A 16,164-nucleotide genomic window follows, 5' to 3' on the forward strand; every position below is an offset into this window, starting at 1 on the left:
AAATAAAATATTAGCCAAAAGATTACAGAAAATCGTCACCAGGATAATACACTATGACCAAGTAGGATTTATACCAGGAATGCAGGGCTGGTTCAATATTAGGAAAACTATTAACATAATTGACTATATCAATAACCAAACAAACAAAAACCATATGATCATCTCAATAGATACAGAAAAAGCATTTGATAAAATCCAACATCCATTCCTAATAAAAACACTTGAGAGCATAGGAATAAATGGACTTTTCCTTAAAATAGTCAGGAGCATATATTTAAAACCATCAGTAAGCATCATATGCAATGGGGAAAAACTGGAACCTTTCCCAGTAAGATCTGGAGTGAAGCAAGGTTGCCCACTATCACCATTATTATTTAATATCGTATTAGAAACACTAGCCTCGGCAATAAGAGTCGAGAAATATATTAAAGGAATTAGAGTAGGCAATGAGGAAACCAAACTATCACTCTTTGCAGATGATATGATGGTATACCTAGAGAACCCCAGAGATTCTACTAAAAAGCTATTGGAAATAATTCATAATTTTAGCAAAGTAGCTGGCTACAAAATAAATCCCCATAAATCCTCTGCATTTTTATACATCACCAACAAAACCCAACAGCAAGAGATACAAAGAGAAATCCCATTCAGAATAACTGTTGATACCATAAAATATTTGGGATTCTATCTACCAAAGGAAAGTCAGGAATTATATGAGCAAAATTATAAAAAAGTCTCTACACAAATAAAGTCAGACTTAAATAATTGGAAAAATATTAAGTGCTCTTGGATCGGCCGAGCGAACATAATAAAGATGACAATACTCCCTAAACTAATCTATTTATTTAGCGCTATATCAATCAGACTTCCAAGAAAATATTTTAATGATCTAGAAAAAATAACAACAAAATTCATATGGAACAATAAAAAGTCGAGAATCTCAAGGGAATTAATGAAAAAAAAAAATCAAATGAAGGTGGCCTAGCTGTACCTGATCTAAAATTATATTATAAAGCAGCAGTCACCAAAACCATTTGGTATTGGCTAAGAAATAGATTAGTGGATCAGTGGAAAAGGCTAGGTTCACAAGACAGAATAGTCAACTATAGCAATCTAGTGTTTGACAAACCCAAAGCCCCTAACTTCTGGGAAAAGAATTCATTATTTGATAAAAACTGCTGGGATAATTGGAAATTAGTATGGCAGAAATTAGGCATGGACCCACACTTAACACCATATACCAAGATAAGATCAAAATAGATCCATGACCTAGGCATAAAGAATGAGATTATAAATAAATTAGAGGAACATAGAATAGTTTATCTCTCAGACTTGTGGAGGAGAAAGAAATTTGTGACCAAAGATGAACTAGAGACCATTACTGATCACAAAATAGAAAATTTTGATTACATCAAATTAAAAAGCCTTTCTACAAATAAAACTAATGCAAACAAGATTAGAAGGGAAGCAACAAACTGGGAAAACATCTTCACAGTTAAAGGTTCTGATAAAGGCCTCATTTCCAAAATATATAGAGAACTGACTCAAATTTATAAGAAATCAAGCCATTCTCCAATTGATAAATGGTCAAAGGATATGAACAGACAATTTTCAGAGGATGAAATTGAAACTATTACCACTCATATGAAAGAGTGTTCCAAATCATTATTGATCAGAGAAATGCAAATTAAGACAACTCTGAGATACCACTACACACCTGTCAGATTGGCTAAGATGACAGGAAAAAACAATGATGAATGTTGGAGGGGATGCGGGAAAACTGGGACACTAATGCATTGTTGGTGGAGTTGTGAACGAATCCAACCATTCTGGAGAGCAATCTGGAATTATGCCCAAAAAAATTATCAAATTGTACATACCCTTTGATCCAGCAGTGTTTCTATTGGGCTTATATCCCAAAGAAATACTAAAGAAGGGAAAGGGACCTGTATGTGCCAAAATGTTTGTAGCAGCCCTGTTTGTAGTGGCAGAAACTGGAAAATGAATGGATGCCCATCAATTGGAGAATGGCTGGGTAAATTGTGGTATATGTGTTATGGAATATTATTGTTCTGTAAGAAATGACCAGCAGGATGAATACAGAGAGGACTGGCGAGACTTACATGAACTGATGCTAAGTGAAATGAGCAGAACCAGGAGATCATTATACACTTCGACAACGATATTGTATGAGGACATATTTTGATGGAAGTGGATTTCTTTGACAAAGAAACCTGAGTTTCAATTGATAAACGATGGACAAAAGCAGCTACACCCAAAGAAAGAATACTGGGAAACGAATGTGAACTATCTGCATTTTTGTTTTTCTTCCCGGGTTATTTATACCTTCTGAATCCAATTCTCCCTATGCAACAAGAGAACTGTTCGGTTCTGCAAATATATATTGTATCTAGGATATACTGCAACATATCCAACATATAAAGGACTGCTTGCCATCTAGGGGAAGGGGTGGAGGGAGGGAGGGAAAAAAAAATCGGAACAGAAACGAGCGGCAATATAAAGTAATTATTAAATAAATATTAAAAAAAAAATAAAAAGCGATTAGAAATAATTCATAATTTTAGCAAAGTAGCTGGCTACAAAATAAATCCCCATAAATCCTCAGCATTTTTATACATCACCAACAAAACCCAACAGCAAGAGATACAAAGAGAAATTCCATTCAGAATAACTGTTGATACCATAAAATATTTGTTTCTTTGGTACAAATGATGTCTCACTGGATAGTGGAGAGAGGACGAATATACTCAGAAATATAGTAAAAACAAAAGTTATGAATAAAAATCATTTTAAAAAATATTGAACCAGTAGAGTTTGTGAAAGTGGGGATGGAAAAGGAATAGTGTGGATTCACTTTGGAACCTGTAGTCGTGGCCCTCCTAGACATCCATTACATTATCTCAGGGATTCTTTTATGCCTTCTGCTCCAAGGTTTCACCACTGCCTGCTACTACTTTTCTTCTTCTATTCTGTCTTCTATGCTGTATATAGCTAATGCTGAGACTGGTTGAAGAACTAGTGGCTGATCAAACAACTCATTTGATAGTACTTAAAACAGCCTTTTGATTCTATCAGTTGCCCCACTTTTCTTCTCCTCCCCCATATGTAGATGTTTCCACAGAGAACTGAGTACTAGTTATTCTACCATTATTTTGCTTGTTTCTAATTCTGAAAACTGACTGTTTCATGAGATGGTCTGTGCACCTAGATAGTTGCAATAAATATCATCAGTGTCAACTATGTCCTATTTTAATGCTATGAATTTGTGATTCACTCTTGTGTGGAAGCATTCTTTTCTAATTCAGCTCATAATCCCTCTCCAACTTTGTACTCTGTATAATTCTTTGCCTTCTGACACCATATACATCTGTAATACTGGAGAGCTTCCCCTGATTATTTTCATATTTCAGGATTGCAAATACATCACACCAGACTTCCATTATTTCTGATTCTCACCTGAAAGGTCAGTCCACTTAATTATTGTGTCATACAAGTTCTTGATGATGAGGTAATTTTCTTCTTCACCTTTATCTGCTTGGTAGATTTTCCAGATGTGAAATGAGTTTACCTTAGATTGAGTCTTCATGGCCCAACTGAGGAAGTCTTTGTTTTGGCCCTAACCTCAAGTTCAGTTTTAGTTAATATACCTGAACTATAGTCTCTTACCTTGATCTTTCAGAGAAGGACTACACAGAAATTCAAAGAAAGCTCCTAAAATCAGTCTGTGTGAGCTGAGAGTTTTGGTAATGGGCCATGAGTTACATAATATATAATCTGCATTTTCTTATCTACTATATATACCAAGTAGTTTTCCATCTCTAACTATTCCATATGTAACTAGAAATTGAGGAAATAGTCAATTCATTATCCCATAAGTCTCCTAGACTCATAAATTTCCTACAATCAAATAACCAATCTTTTAATATTGTCAAAATTACTAACTGGGTTTATCCTAAAAACACAGCAAGATACATCCCCTCTCTCCATTGCCCACAGAGATGATTTATGTCTCATCAAGGTTTTTTATTTAATCCTGACTTTATTTAAAGGGTAAAATGGAAGAAAATTTTCCCACAGGACATATTATATCACTTGTTTTATAGTTTCATATAGTTTCCTTCATAGTCTATTTGGCAGAGAAGTGAAGAAGAAAATAAGGAAAATGGAGTAAAGGGTCTCTAAGGTATCATTCATATCTTATGAATCCTATAAGATAGAATGAAAAGATTTAGAGCTGGAAGAAATCTTAGAAATCACCTTCCTTTCCTTCGTATTTTATAGATGAATAAATTGGGGCCTGAAGAAAATAAGTGACTTGTTTTCAATACAGGTTGTAAGTAGCACAATTAGGAATTAAATACAAGTTCTCATCTTTCCACTAAAAATCTGATTTCTCTCTATGATATCCATTGCCTCCTGGCATGATTTCTACCTCAAATTCCTTTCCTTGAGCTAGCTTCTATTTCAAAGGCTTATTTACCTCATCTTTTGATTTGACATCAATTTTTATATATCTATATATAGAGAACACATACAAATATATATTTAACACATATACACATGAATGTATGCATATATATGTATATAAACATATAACATAACATATGTGTTAAAAACAACACCAACCCTTTCTCCTATTTTTGTAGGGAGGAAGACATGGGAGCAGTTCGAGCCAAGAAAGTAAGTGAGAATCTTTAAATGCTTCAAATCTAGGTCCTCTTAATCTTTAAATCACTTTTCAAACTAGAATAGTAGGATAAGTAGAATAAGGTAAGATTGCTCTTTAGTTACTAGTGTGTAAATCCAAAAAAAGTGAATTAGAATGAAGGAGCATGAACTGAGAAGGAGAAAAGATTGCATATTCTAATAATTAGAATTAGAGTTTGGTCACAGGAACTTTGCCCCATCTTGGAAGATATAGAATGCCAACAGTATTGACCTACAGCATACTTCCTTCCCAGCCACCTCTATTCTCACAGGGACAACCTTATCCTGAGATGGCTTCTTTTAGTTTTAGGCAACTTTAAAACTGCAATGTTTTCCTGGAACATAGATCATTTTGAGGAAATCTTGCAAATCGTCAGTCTCTATATAAGGATTAGATATTTCAGGGTGCATTTAGCTCATTCTGAAACAAGCATTTTTTAAAAAAAATTTATCAAAACAATTAAACATCAGTTAGATACCTTCCTCTATTAAAAAATTATCTTTTTAGTTTACCTCTCAGACCTGTGAAAGAGGGAGGAATTTATAACCAAAGAAGAACTAGAGATCACTATTGACCACAAAAGAGAAAATTTTGATTATATCAAATTGAAAAGCTTTTGTACAAACAAAACAAATGCAGACAAGATTAGAAGGGAAACAATAAACTGGGAAAACATTTTTACAATCAAAGGTTCTGATAAAGACCTCATTTTCAAAATATATAGAGAATTGACTCTAAGAAATCAAACCATTCTCCAATTGATAAATGGTCAAAGGATATGACAATTCTTAGATGAAGAAATTAAAACTATTTATAGACATATGAAAATATGCTCCAAATCATTATTAATCAGAGAAATGCAAATTAAGACAACTCTGAGATACCACTACACACTGTCAGATTGGTTAGAGTGACAGGGAAAGATAATGTGAAATGTTGGAGGGGATGTGGGAAAACAGGGACACTGATACATTGTTGGTGGAATTGTGAACACATCCAGCCATTCTGGAGAGCAATTTGGAACTATGCTCAAAAAGTTATCAAACTGTGCATACCCTTTGATCCAGCAGTGTTTCTACTGGGCTTATACCCCAAAGAGATACTAAAGAAGGGAAAGGGACCTGTATGTGCCAAAGTGTTTTTGGCAGCCCTGTTTGTAGTGGCTAGAAGCTGGAAAATGAATGGATGCCCATCAATTGGAGAATGGTTGAGTAAATTGTGGTATATGAACGTTATGGAATATTATTGTTCTGTAAGGAATGACCAGCAGGATGAATACAGAGAGGACTGGCGAGACTCATATGAACTGATGCTAAGTGAAATGAGCAGAACCAGGAGATCATTATGTACCTCAACAACAATACTGTTTGAGGATGTATTCTGATGGAAGTGGATCTCTTCGATAAAGAGAGCTAACTCAGTTTCAGTTGATCAAGGATGGACAGAAGCAGCTACACCCAAAGAAATGACACTGGGAAATGAATATAAACTGCTTGCATTTTTGTTTTTCTTCCCAGGTTATTTATACCTTCTGAATCCAATTCTCCCCGTGCAATAAGAAAACTGTTCGGTTCTGCACACATATATTGTATCTAGGATATACTGTAACCTATTCAACATGTAAAGGACTGCTTGCCATCTGGGGACGGGGGTAGAGGGAGGGAGGAGAAAAATCAGAACAGAAGTGAGTGCAAGGGATAATGCTGTAAAAAATTACCTTGGCATGGGTTCTGTCAATAAAAAGTTATTTTAAAAAATAATAAATAAAAAACTATCTTTTTGTTTTTGAAACTGATTCAAATTAGTTGGTATGTACACACATAGCTTCAGTTTAGAGAGAAATTAATTTATTTTAAAATGTTTGGAATAAGTCACGTTGAATGACATAATTTTTATCTCATTAGGAAAAAGAGAATAAAGCTATTATTTTAACACACAACTTGGTGAGATTCAGCTCAAGAACCATAGTAGGAGCCATAAAGGCATCAGCTGTCACTGAATGGTAAGTAGTTGCTTTCCACAAAAAAGAGAGAAAACTTCCCAATATATATTGAGATCTGCAAAAAAGGGATATGATGTAAACTATTCCTCACAACTGTGTCCTGTCAAGCAGCTTCCCATTAAACAATTTTATAGAGAACTCTGAAAAGACATGGTCATATTGTTCAGCCAGGCCTCTATAAGAGTCTGATTAAATCATTTGATTCTTCTCAATATATTATAATTTTCTAAAGTACTATAAATATTCTAAGAATCTTCTCTCTCTTCTTTGTCCAGGGAAAAGGTATCTGAAACCCAAGATGAGAAGAAGGTAAGTGATAATGCTAAATAATTCAAACCTGATTTTCAAATTGGAACTTGTGTCCAGAGAAAGGTATTAATATATAGGTTACATATAGACAGTAATATATAGATTAAGGAAAAAGAAATGTCCAACTGAAATTTAACCTAGCACAAGAAATGTTCCTTCCCGAAGAAGAAAGTAAGCATTGTAGTCCTTTCTCTTAAGAATATTCCCATTAAGTATGCTTCTCCAATATTTTCTCTTTTATGATTATAATATGTCCTAGAAAAAAGGGAGCAGCTATCTTAGGATTTTGTAAAGAAAATATGACATCTATGTAATGCTGGAGAAACTGAGGCAGGATAGAGATTAGAGATTTTTAAATATTTTATTTAAAAGGGAGAGATTGTGTTGGGACCAAATGGATCCATGGTTTGGTCCCAGGACTGAATGAGACTATCGTCTCCAAGAATCCAGCAAACAATGTGAGTTCTCAATGACCTATATATACATGGCTCAGACTTGGGATAGATTGAGGCAGGGGCGAAGCAGGGTGCTGAGAGCAGGAAGGGGACTCTGACAATCCAGTTCTGACAGGGGATGGGGAATGGGATGACCTAATGTGGGGAGGAACCCCAGAGATGGGGAGAGGCATCTTGATAAGACAGTATCTGACATTCGGATACCTTGGGATGGGGAGAGTCATTCTGATATTCTAAAACATAAGATCTTTTATCCTTATCAAATATTCTGATAAAGAGGGAGGTTTTGCAGGACTGAGCTTTGGGCTGATTATTATAAACTGAAGCAGAGAAACTGAGTCAGGACTGGGTCAAGATAATTAGGGAGACTGAGTCAGGACAATAAAAGAGAACTGTGGCATAACAGAACAATGACAGAACGGGGGAAGCACTGGACATTCTGATAAGTAGGGAAGGTCTGGAGTCATGATGTCTAAGATAGAAGGTCTTTCTCCTTATCTGATCATGATAATTAAGATGGAGGTGTGGTGTTGCAGGATTGAGCAGAACAATTCAGAATTGAGGCAGAACAATTCAGGGAAACAGAGGCAGAACAATTTAGGGAAACTGAGGCAGAACAATTAAGGAAACTGAAACAGAACAGTAAAAGGGAACTGTGGCCCAACACTATCTTCTGACAAAGAAGGTGCAGATTGAGACATATATTGATTTGGCCATGACCAATGTTCCTACATGCTTTGCTTGACTATATACATATTTTTAAAAGAGTTTTTTAATATGGGGTATTGAGAAGAAAGATTTTTGTTTGCTGAAAATGAATTTAAAAATAAAAACCATATTTTACATTAAAAAAAAGGTAAGGTTGATAAGGTTTAGATTTAGGGAACCAAAATGAGATTAGGGTTTCTGGTGGTCAGTGAGTTAAATGATGAGGTCTAGTGGCAGGTTTGGGGTTCAGGGAACCAAATGGAGAGGTTTGGCTGCCCTGCAACCCCTTGGGATTCAGTGCAAGGGTAGGGAGTTTTGGGAACTCTCTTCTGGTGGTACAGAGGTTCTCTGTCAAAGAATTTACAGACCCAAAAATCTAGATTGATAAAAGAGGTTTATTATGGGGATTGGAAGTAAGGTTAGAAATCCTGACAGAGAGGCTTAAAGTCTGGTTTGGGAAATAGGTGAGGATAAAGAGAGGATAACATTGGAAAAGAATATTTCAGTGGACAGAGGCTCCTTGGCATCCTAAGCATGGAGCTTGGCATGTTTGGAATATCTGAAAAGAGAGGGTTTTAGTTTGGCTCTTTTATATTGAATGTCTTAGTGGGGGCGGGGACAACTCAAGCTGGCTAAGAGCTGGAGATTGCTCTTGATGGGGCCTGAGTACAGCTTGAGTTGAATTGAATGGAAGATGTACATTTGAATAGGGTTGGAATTCTCTACCTCAAAACTCAACCAGCCCCACCTAGGTTATCTGATTCCCTGGAGCAGTCTCTCACTGTGGCAGGGTTGAAGGAGATTTTCTCCTTCAAGGATTTTTAGAGTTTCAGGGTCTCCTCTTCAAGGTGACTCTCAAAGGAAATAGGCAAAGGAAAGAGTTGTTCAGTCCTCAACCACTGTGGGTGCCTTTTGTGCCAATGACTGAATAATTAACAAGTCTATTGAGTGAGAGAAGATATTGGGTGGAGAAAGGGCATGGCCTAAGGGGTATTATAGCGAGTAATAAGAATGTTATGTTGCAAACAAACCATAGAATTTACCAGTATCAGAAAATTCAGAAAGTGTTAGGAAAGAGTGGTCAAAGTCCCAGTCAAAGGAGCTGGAGATCTGGTAATGCTTTGGAAATGGAACAGCATAAAGCCTTAAAAAATGATGATCTAGCTCATGGAAAATCTTTATATTTAAGTGCGCATGGGTTTAATAGTGGCAGCTTGGTCTAGCCTATTTCATCTGCATTGGCACCATTATTGCTCAGACAACAAGGGTCAGGAATATGCTCCATTAAACTCAATAAATATTGAATAGGCTCAGAGAACTAGTTGAGGCAATGGGGAGATTGAGTGCTATTTGCTCACAGGGCAAGTTCATTCATCAAGTACATTCCCATGTACACATTATGTACATTTTCATGTAGATAAAGTATAAAATAAATTTATATTTGCTTGTATAATAAAATGATCATAGGTTGTTAATTGGAACTTATAAATGTGTGTGGTTGCACAGGCATTGTTCTTAAATGGGATTTGTTGTTTAGACTTGGTGTAGCCTGTAATTTTGAATGTTGGCATCTACTATAAATAATATATCTTTAAAAAGTCAGTATTGATTAGGGGGTAGAATGTAAGAGTTGGGAGTCAAGGAGACCCACATTTAAATCCTTCCTCAAATCCTTTCTAATAAGTCATTTATTATTAGCTCCCCCAAAGCAGCTAGGTAGCTCAGTGGGTAGAGTGCTAGCCTTGGAATCAGAAAGACCTGGACTTAAATCTAGTCTTAGGTACTTATTGTACCTCTGGGAACCTGGGCAAGTTACTTCACCTGGTTTGACTCAGTTTCCTAAATTGTAAAATGAGCTGAAGAAGGGAATCACCCTTTGCCAAGAAAATACCAATTGTGGTCATGAAGTCAGAGATGGCTAAAATGAATGAACAACAAAATTACTCGTTACAAACTGTTTTGGTATCCATCATTTCATCTGAGCCATACTATTGCCATAGAAGAAACCAATACTTCAGAAAAGTACAATGAAAAGATAAGGCTGGCAGAGTGCCCTGGGACATTCACTGGACTATAAGCAAACTCTGGGTCACAATTTCAGCTTTCCTTTGAAACTTTTCAGATTATTTAATCAGCAAACATTCATTAAATACCTATTTTGTGTCAAGCATGATATTAAGTAGTAGAGATACAAAGATAATAAAGAAAAAAATCTTTGCCTTCAAAGAGATTCTGACTACCTATTGGGGAAGAAAACATATACTTAATGAAAGGAAAATAGAAACATATGCAAAACATTTACTGAAAGGGAAAAAGATAGGTTTGCTAACAATTTCAAAGACAGCTTGTTTACAGAAGAATTTCAAAGGGCAGAATGGAAGGATAAATAAAGAAAATGGGAAGGGATATAATTATGGAAATTCCTTTTGGAAAGGAGCTGTAGCCTATTCTGTCTATAAGTCAAAAACACTAGAATATGCTATAGCACTACAGGGCAGCAGATTGTTCTACACTTCACCAGTAGCAAAGGTACTTTGAGTTGGCAATCAGTCCCTGAAGAAAAAGAGGAAGATAAAAGGAAAAAGAAATTCCCATTCAGTGATAAATCAGATGACTATATCTGGATCTAAGGTAGCAAACAGGAAAGCCTGAGATCAAGATGGTGTATCTGAAGTATTATATTAGGGAATGCTGTGCATTAATATGAATGAGAGCTTTTTATGTGAGTTCAAGTTGTTTTTAAATAAGGATGCTTGATTAGTATCTCTAGCTCACTTCAATTCTTATGGTTATCAGGAAAGGCCTTTTTGAATGAGACATTAACTCAAACTCTACACTAGAAAAGAGAAAACCTTTTCAGGTTTGGAATTAAACTCATCACATGCAAAACTAACATAAGATCTATTGCAATGAAGTTTTATTGAAGCAATTCTGCATAATTAACCAAGACTTCAGAAATGGGTTTCTAGTGGCAGTCAGAGAGTTGTGGAATTCCCTTTTTGGTCAAAGCAGGTCCTTCATGAAATAATTCACGAACCTGAAGAGTTTTAGGTGGCAAAAAAATGGAAGTTTATTGTTGGATGAGAAGTCAGCTTTGCAAGAAAAACTGACTTCTTCAGTGGCAAAGTCCTATTAGGGAAATAACAAAAGGTTTTTCACTGAGAAAGAGGGTCTCTCCACAGCAGGCAGAAGTCCTGGCAGGCTTTGGACAGTCTGCAAAAAAAATGAGAGAACAGAAACCTATTTTATGAGTAGATCTTGGTGGGGGACTGGGAGCTGTTTGAACTGATCAGACCAGGATCTCCCAATTGAAATTACTTTGAAGGCTTTTTCAGCCTGAATTTGAATGGAGATCCAGTTATAAATGGAGGTGATTTGCCTTAGAAATGGCCCAACCTGAGAAGTTCTCTTACAGACTCTATGGAGCCTGGGAGAGTCAGGAATCAAAGGGACACAGAATTTCAGAGTGTTAATTTCAAAAAGGAACACAGTTTCACACCCCCATCATTCAGAAGGCAGCTAAGTCACTATTTGCATCTGGTACAAAGGATCAGTTAGATCCCAAAGGTTCAAACAAAAAAAGCATTTAAATAAAAATCTTATTCTAATACCCTCAGGTAGAAACAGTTTTCAAGATGATTAAAAAGCAGTTCAAAAAGATAAAAACAAAAACTATTGGTAAAAAAAAAAAAAAAATCCAAAATTCCTAAAAACTTCTTTTATACTCTTCTTATGCAAAGTGCTCAAAGTCTGGTCTCAGATCAAACTATCTAAGAGAAAAGTTAATCCCAATTATTTTAGGTTTGCATCACACTTGGAGATGAGAAGGAAGTGGATTTTCTAAATCTGTGTCCACACTGAGGTAGTGATGTGGCAGGTGGCTTACAAGCTGTCTCTTTTTGTACAGAAAACGTCTTATCTCTGAAGTGATAAAGGTGCTTTCTTCTTTATGAGGACTTCAGAATGGTTATTGATGGAGTGATAAGAGATCAAGGGCTTATCTTTACCTCATCTTCTAGTGAGGCATCTAGTAAAAAAAAAAAAAAAAAAAAAAAAAAAAAAAGAGTCCTGATTATCATCCTCAGATACTTTTGACTAATGTAATTGGTTGAGAGAGATGAGAAGAAAAGGATTGGAATTCTCCTTTATCTACTGAAAATAGGCTAACAAAGGATGAATTTTTTCTATGGTCCTAGGTGCTACAGGGCAATTTAGACTTAGGTGAACATTTTTCTGTGGAATTTTAATTAAGGTCTAATCATTTCTCACCATTTTAAGATGGGAACTGAGAAAAGGGAGCCAAGATGGTGGAGAAAAGTCTGAAAGTTTCCTGAGCTCTCCTCAAAATCCCTCCACACCTTTAAATAATGCTATAAAACAATTCCTACAGTAGAATGCACAAAAGGATGGAGTTGATGAGGGCAAGCATAATGAAGGAGAGGTGTGGCAGGAATGGGTAAGAGATTTCCTTGTTCTCCAGGGCACAGCTCATAGCAAAGGAAATTCGTTTACTTAAAGGCTGTGATAAAAAAAAAAAAAAAAGCTTTTATTGTTAGAGACACACCAAGATAAAGGCTTTCTTGGCAGGCAATACCATTCTCAAGAGAGAAGTGGTTTTGCAAAGAGACATTTTCTGAAGGCCTATTTTATACAGGAATCTAAGAATAGGCAAGATTATTCAAGTTTGTGTATGAAAAGAGACATTCTCTGGAGATTCATCTTGTTTCTAGAGGATGTGAGACCATTTAAGTTTGTATATGAAAAGAGACATTCTCTGGAAATTCATATGAAAAGAAGCATTCTCTGGAGATTAATCTTGTCTTCAGAGGATGTAAGACCATTTGAGTTTGTATTTACATAACTTTACAGGGCTGTCTAGTTTTGCTCTCATCAGAGTAAAATAATTTTCTAGCTAAATACAACTTAGAAGGTCAGCAGAAAAAGTCTTATCATACCTGGGTGACAGTGGAGCACAGTCTAGCCAAGCCATGCCAGCACAGATTGAACCCCCACAAACCAGAAGCAGGTCTTGGACTGAATCATCAACAGAAATAACTGCTTCCTGAGCTCTCAGCCCACAGATCGTAAGGAGCTCAAACAACTGATTAGGAGATTACAAGAATCTCTTTGCTAGCACTGAGGCAGGACACTCTTTCTTTGCCCTTGTTTAGATCCAGGTTGGAGTCCTGGGTGGTAGTCCTAAGGCAATGAAAATCACTAGCCTATCAGAGCATATAGAGGAGAATATAAGCCAGACAATACAGAGCAAATGAGCCTTCCCATTGGGAGCATAACTCACCACAACTGAGATAGAGTCTCAGACTTGCTCAAGAGGAAATTCCCTGCAGTCTCTGATATAGTAACTGGGCTAAGGAACTGATGGAGATGGTCTGTTTTTTTCCCAGAATATTTCTCCCTTCATGAACCTGAAGAAAAGTTGGAATCATGTATCCAATGGACATGAATCTGATGACCCTCTGGTGGAGGTGCTCATAGGTTTTTCCCTTGGGAATTCCCTTAGGGATTCTCTTGGGATATGAAAGTAAACTCAGATTCTAAAGAGAAGAATAAACTTCCAATACACAACAGTCCTAACATGGGGGAAAAGATCTCAGTTATAAATATAGCTATGAATAAATGTTGTGTATGTGATTATTCTCTAGCAAGTGATATTACTCTCCAATGTGACATCATCTACTTTAAATGTCAGAAAACTGGGAGGGAGGGGAACATGGTTTTTCATGCCTTAGAAGTAACTTCCTAAGTGATGGTTTCCAAACATTTTTGATTGTATGCTCTTATTGTAAAAAAAATAAATAAAACTTTGAACATGCACCTTGAATATGTTTATAATTATTTATGTTTTAAATTATATATCTATGTATTACTATTGATAATCATTTATAGCATACAACCCATTTAAAAAGTATAAGTATAATTTTTAAAAGGATTAGATAAGAACAAAACAATATTTGCTCCTACTGGAATTCCCAGAATAGAGAAATAAGACCTGAGCTTTAGAAAAATCACTTTGGCAGCATTGTGGAAGATAAGTTAGAGACAGAAGAGGAATGAGATAAGGAGACAATTAGGAAACGACTGCATAGTCCAAGAAGGGATAATGAAGACCTGAAGTAGAATGATGGCTGTGTGAGTAGACAGACAGATAGGAGAGATGTGGAGTTAGAAACAAGATTTGGCAATAAATTAAATGTGATAATGTGAAGAGTCAAAGGTGATACTAAGGTTGTGAACCTGAATGACTGGAAGAATGGTGGAATCTTTGTTAGTAATAATGAAATTTGAGAAAAGGACAGATTGGATGGGGAATTAGGTCTTGTAAGAATTTTCGTAATTTGGAATAGTTTATTGGTGCCTGCTCATTCTATGCAACTTTCCCACTCAGAATTTTAAAAGTGGGAAAATAAGATTCTTACTCATCAATTGTTGCCCCAGAACACAGAATCTACTTATCCAAGAGCCTCTGCTTAAGTCATAAAATGATGTGGAGTAGGAGATTAGGGGGGAAGAGGATTGGGTATACTGGGGAGGGTAGGTAGGAATTTTCCCAATGACACCTGCTCAATTCAATAACTAAAATTGGTAGCTTTCATGTAGCAGGAAATTGGAGAAATGAAAGTGGGAAGTAACCTAATTTCTAACCCATAGTTTAGTTGTTTGCATTATCCTTGGGATTACACCACTGCTTCCACTTTGGAGACCACTGCTATGAGTCAGGAAATAATATACTAGGAACTGATGGTATATTGGCCTTAATCACCTGAACACAATATTCCTGCTGAAGAGATGGGATTTTTCTTCTTTTAGTAATGTTAAATTTCATCCTATCTTATTTCAATCAATCAGAGCCTTCAAGTTAATATAGAACATACTTCTGAATCTCAGTGCCTCCAGTTTACTCTGAGAAGCCATCGAGGTGCCATAATACAGGAATCCCTAGTTATTGAAGAGCTATAGTCAATTAAAAGGCTAATGATCTAGAAAGGGGAATTTAAAAGAAATCAGAAGTCTGTGGGAGCAAAAGCAGCAAAACAAACAGAGAGGCATGGAAATATAATATAATGTATCCATGTATTACTGTAATATAATTCTATTCCATGTAATGTAATCATGATATGAACTTATTGAAGTTTAAATTCAGTTTGAAGTGGGTGATTGTGACTTCATTCATTCATTCATCCATCCATTCATTCATTTGTCAAATGTTTATCTGTACTATTTATCAGCACCTGACTCAGAGTACAAAGCATTGGGCCCAGGTATCCCTAAAGGAAAGGAGGTACAAAGAAGAGTCTGAGAGGAGATAAAATACAAATACCTACACATATCCTATTGTTTAGCTGTTTCTATTTCTCTGATTGTTCATGATCCATATAGGATTTTCTTGGCAAGATACTGGAGGAGTTTGCTATTTCCTTTTCCAGTTCATTTTACAGATGAGGAAACTGAGGCAGCACACAGGGTTAAATAACTTGCCCACAGTCACACAGCTAGTAAGTGTCTAAGGCCAGAGTTGAACTCAGATACCTCGAATTCCAAGCCTGCCTTTCTACCCACTATGCCACTTAGCAGCACACATACCACTTAAATAGTTTCTACATGCAAACATGCTTATGCATACACACACACACACACACACACACACACGCACAACTTCAGGAAGTGAGAGAAAGAGGAAAGGGTATTTCCAATTGTAGGGATCAGGGAAGGCTCCATAGACAAAATGGCATTTGCTTTGGTTCTTAAAAAATGGGTAAGACATTGACAGGATGGATTAACTTGGAAGAATTGAACAAGTCAATTCAGGAGAAAAGAATGGCATGAGCAAAAAGCCCAGAGGCAGAAAACTAGGCCTTGATCAGAAATTAATTCATCTTAAACAACTAATCAATGTCAAGTATGTAAAGCTTGAATGTGATTTTTCACAACAAATAAATAAT

The 16,164-nt window shown here is 36.1% G+C and overlaps 1 protein-coding gene across 2 annotated transcripts in view; it reads left to right on the plus strand.

The window, feature by feature from the left end:
* Nucleotides 1-13,860, plus strand: part of LOC127560829 (calponin homology domain-containing protein DDB_G0272472-like) — a 101,851-nt gene extending 87,991 nt beyond the window's left edge. For both annotated transcript variants that reach the window (XM_051995703.1, XM_051995704.1), the window contains 4 exons: nt 4,668-4,701; nt 6,634-6,731; nt 7,007-7,040; nt 13,609-13,860. In XM_051995703.1, coding sequence (XP_051851663.1) covers nt 4,668-4,701; nt 6,634-6,731; nt 7,007-7,040; nt 13,609-13,743 — 301 coding nt within the window. In that variant the 3' untranslated portion in view covers nt 13,744-13,860. The remainder of the gene's footprint in view (nt 1-4,667; nt 4,702-6,633; nt 6,732-7,006; nt 7,041-13,608) is intronic.
* The last annotated feature ends 2,304 nt before the right edge of the window (nt 13,861-16,164 follow it).

Source organism: Antechinus flavipes, chromosome 4 (assembly GCF_016432865.1).
Source record: "Antechinus flavipes isolate AdamAnt ecotype Samford, QLD, Australia chromosome 4, AdamAnt_v2, whole genome shotgun sequence".
Classification (NCBI taxonomy): domain Eukaryota; kingdom Metazoa; phylum Chordata; class Mammalia; order Dasyuromorphia; family Dasyuridae; genus Antechinus; species Antechinus flavipes.